The following is a 3,987-nucleotide window of genomic DNA, read 5'->3' on the forward strand; positions in this document are numbered from 1 at the left end:
AATAATTACTTGAAATGTGTTAGTGGTTCCTATAGCAGTTTAGCATTTTGGGTCAACATTAGGAATAACTTAAAAGAAATTGATAAATAAGCTGAAATTGTTCAAAAAACATTTTGTAATTGAGAGATGGACTTCTTAAGAGTTCACTTCTGCATTGTTTATGTTAAATTAATTCAGAATTCTTTAATTATTAAGGAAAAATTGAAATTTGTCAAATCTGTCACTTTAGATATGCACGATACCTATAGCAAATTACGTTTCAATTCCGAACGTCGGAACGCTCGCTAAGATTTAAAAGAAGTTACAAATCTTAAACATCCATCCAATAGAGAATATGCAATTTTTTTCTTTATTTATAAAAAAAAATTTAGAATTTTGTTAAAATAATAAAAATTAAGCTGATATATTTTTCATAAATTTTTACTTATAACTTTTAAAAAAAATTTTAAATAAAAGATCAAAAAATTAAGTTAAATTTGTATTTTGCCATTATAATTTTCAACAAAAATTTAATTTTTCAGACATAGAAATAAGAAAAATTTAGATTAAAATTTATTTAATAATTACAATTTTTTAACAAAATTCTTTTAAAAAAAAAGTTGCAAAATTTTAATTTCATATTCACAATTCTTTAATGAAATTGTTTTTTTAATACATGTTATAAAAAATTAATTATTTATTTATATTAATACTAATAATTGTAGTATTCGTAACTTTATAATTTGAACATTACTTTATTTGAAATAGAATTAGAAAATACAGAAATATAAAATATATGCTTTACATGACGACAGCCAAATTAACACTAACTAATCAAATACAAAAGAGTCCCTTCTCTTCCTTCTCTTCACAACACTCGCGCCGTCTACCGAGCTAAACCAACGTTATTTTGAATTTAAAAATAATTTCACTTAATTTATTTGTTTATTGTTCTTTTTCATTAATAATCCTACACTCGGCTATCTTGACAACATCTGGCCTCAGATGTTCCGGCACTAGACATTTAATCCTCTGTGAACTCGGCCCACTGTTTCATGTGATCGCTGGCTGTTGTCCTCGGACCTTCCCCGTTGCCGATTTTTTCCACGATAGTAGTTAAGCTAGGGGGGTTCTGGCGCACTTACCGACAGTCGGTAAAGTAGGAATCTGTTTACCGACATTTTTCTCTGGCTTGGAGTAGTGTTCTTCTTTACCGACCGAGTTAGTTCCGGTTGCCACCGCTAGATGGCGCCACTATATTTTCGCGCCGAATTTAAAATGGCTTGCAATATGGAAATTCTTTTTTCATGCAATTTCTAAGAAATAAAACATCCAGAGAATTAAAATTGCTAAGTTATTTTTTCACCTTTTTAGAGTTATCGCTTTCATCAGTTGGCTTCTGCCGTTTATTACCTGTAGGAATTTTTTTCGGCCTTGTTGACTTGTGAAGACATGGATCGTTTTCATTTAAAAGAATAGTTGTTGTTGTCAGTCTCATATTTGAACCTCTTGAAGTCGACGGCTTTGAATTTAAACCTCTTGACGTTGTCAGGTTTGAATTCGAAGCTCCTGACGTTGAGGGGTTTAACATCGAATCTTTTGACGGGTTTGAACCTCTTGAAATTGATTGGTTTGAACCTCTCGACGTTGACGGGTTTGAACCTTTTGACGTTGACGGATCTGATCCTTTTGACGTTGACGGGTCTGAAACTCTTGACGTTGGCGGGTTTGAACCTCTTGACATTGATGGGTTTGTACCTCTTGACGTTGACGGGTTTGAACCTTTTGATGTTGACGGATCTGATCCTTTTGACGTTGACGGGTCTGAACCTCTTGACGTTGACGGGTTTGAACCTTTTGATGTTGACGGATCTGATCCTTTTGACGTTGACGGGTCTGAAACTCTTGACGTTGGCGGGTTTGAACCTCTTGACATTGATGGGTTTGAACCTCTTGACGTTGACGGGTCTGATCCTTTTGACGTTGACGGGTCTGAAACTCTTGACGTTGGCGGGTTTGGATTCAAAGTTCGTGATATTGAAGAAATCGAACTTGAAACATTTGATGAGTTCACATTTAACACGGAAGAATTAGGTATCGAAGGTGCTGCAGAATTCATTGTCATTGGATTTACGGTTAAACCTGTAGCCATTGGATCCAATGTATCATTTTTTAAAGGTGAACTTGACGTTGATGAAGAACTTGTTTCCGATGAAGAAGTTGACTCCGAAGAACTGGATGAGCTACCAGACGTTGGTGATAGAGGCGATTCCTTGGGTGACGCACTCCTGACTTGCTCCAAAGTCACACTTTTTAATATTTGCACAGGAATTGTTCCTTCCACATGAGTTCTTTCCACTAATTGTTCTGAAGGTATTGTTTGTTTGGGAGTTGGAACGTATTCTTGAACTGTGTTGTCATTATTTGTACCAACTGGGACATACTCTTCGACAGGATTCCATCTCGATCTACGGATTTGACTGTTTTCTTTCTCCTATTTAATACAAAATAAATAAATATAGTATATAAACAATTTACAGGAGAAGGTAAATTTCTTTTTTAAACAAAAAGAACAAAACTAAATTTAATAAAAATTATATAAGACTAGATTTCTTTAAAAAATTGTAGAAAAGAAAATGTCCAAGATTTTAAGAATAAAATTTAATTAAAAATTACTGTAAATATTTTATTTCGATTAAAAAAAAATAAAAATTTAAGAAAAGTGAATTTAAATTTTTAACTGAAAACTTGTAGTTTTAAATCTAGAATTTTAATATAATTTGTTTTTCTACTCACATCATTGTTTGTTTTCCTTTGTAATTCGTGTTGAACTCGAGGTATCATTATTGGTCTGTGAATAACATTGTGATTAAGGCTGTTATTGTCGAAAAATCTTGGTCGATATGGCCTTGGACATTGTTGGGACAATCGATGCTGAAGAGTCACTTGATTCTGCATTAAAGGCTGATTTTGAATATTTGAGCATTGACATTGACATAATACACGATGCATCTGCAAAGGACCATTTTTTTATTACAATAATATTAGGTAACAAAACACTTTAACGAGAAAGTAAAGGTTAAGTTTTTAATCCACAATTGTCAAAGAAAAGTTTATTATTTTAAATGAATATTTGCATGATATACTAGATAACACTTTTAAACACAATAGTATGAAATTAAAATATATATATATATATATATATATATAATTTTAAAAGAATTGTAAATCAGAAAAATTACAAAAGTACTTACCATGACATGACGACAAAAACAGCAAATATGATTTGAATTAAAATTCTGAAACAAAACAATTGATTTTTGACAAATGAAACATCTTAAAACTTAAAATGTACAAATATTTTTATCATTTCAATTTGTACTAACCATTTTTATTCCTTATTTTATCCAGACTAAATCAGACGAGGTTTCAACGTGATCCGCTTCACATGTCACTTACCTAGCTCTTACTGACTAGCTCTTACAGATTGACACTGCTGCCAACCTAACTAAATTTCTTAAAGTTGGCAGAATTTCTAAAATATCTTCTAGAAACTTGTCACACAACGTATTTTACACATGACAGATAAATTAAATATTGAGAAAACTAAGTTCCAAAGAACTTGGTTTATTTTTATGATATGCAAATATGAAATAATATACGTAATATAATAATAATTGATTCTACACTATTTCTTTATATTGAAAACATCGCAAAGTTCAAATACAATTATTAAATATTCAATTACACTATAAATGTATTAATAAATCCGAAATATTTTTAAATGAGTATTATTATTAAATCTGCATAAAAGTTGTGTGCGTCGAAGTAGGAGTGTTCGGTTGGGCGTAGCTGTGCAGTAGGAGGGTGAGTCGCGGTGGGGATATGACTCTGCGGTGGGAGAAGAGGGTATAAGTCGCGGTGCGCTAGCCACTATTTTTATTATTTTTCAGGTTTACTTTAGGGAAACAACTCTTCTTTCAGCTCTTCCTTACTAATAAAACTTTT

The 3,987-nt window shown here is 31.7% G+C and overlaps 1 protein-coding gene across 1 annotated transcript; it reads right to left on the minus strand.

Annotated features, from left to right (window-relative positions):
- Nucleotides 1-1,333: 1,333 nt before the first annotated feature.
- LOC127285316 (uncharacterized protein DDB_G0271670-like) lies at nt 1,334-2,991 on the minus strand. The gene is made up of 2 exons (XM_051311267.1): nt 2,776-2,991; nt 1,334-2,473 (listed from the first exon to the last, which is right to left on the minus strand). The coding sequence occupies exons 1-2, from the start codon at nt 2,989-2,991 to the stop codon at nt 1,334-1,336; spliced, it is 1,356 nt and encodes a 451-aa protein (XP_051167224.1).
- Between the last annotated feature and the right edge of the window lie 996 nt (nt 2,992-3,987).

Source organism: Leptopilina boulardi, unplaced genomic scaffold, assembly GCF_019393585.1.
Source record: "Leptopilina boulardi isolate dan_hultmark-lab unplaced genomic scaffold, ZJU_Lbou_2.1 LbouV2_330, whole genome shotgun sequence".
NCBI lineage: Eukaryota > Metazoa > Arthropoda > Insecta > Hymenoptera > Figitidae > Leptopilina > Leptopilina boulardi.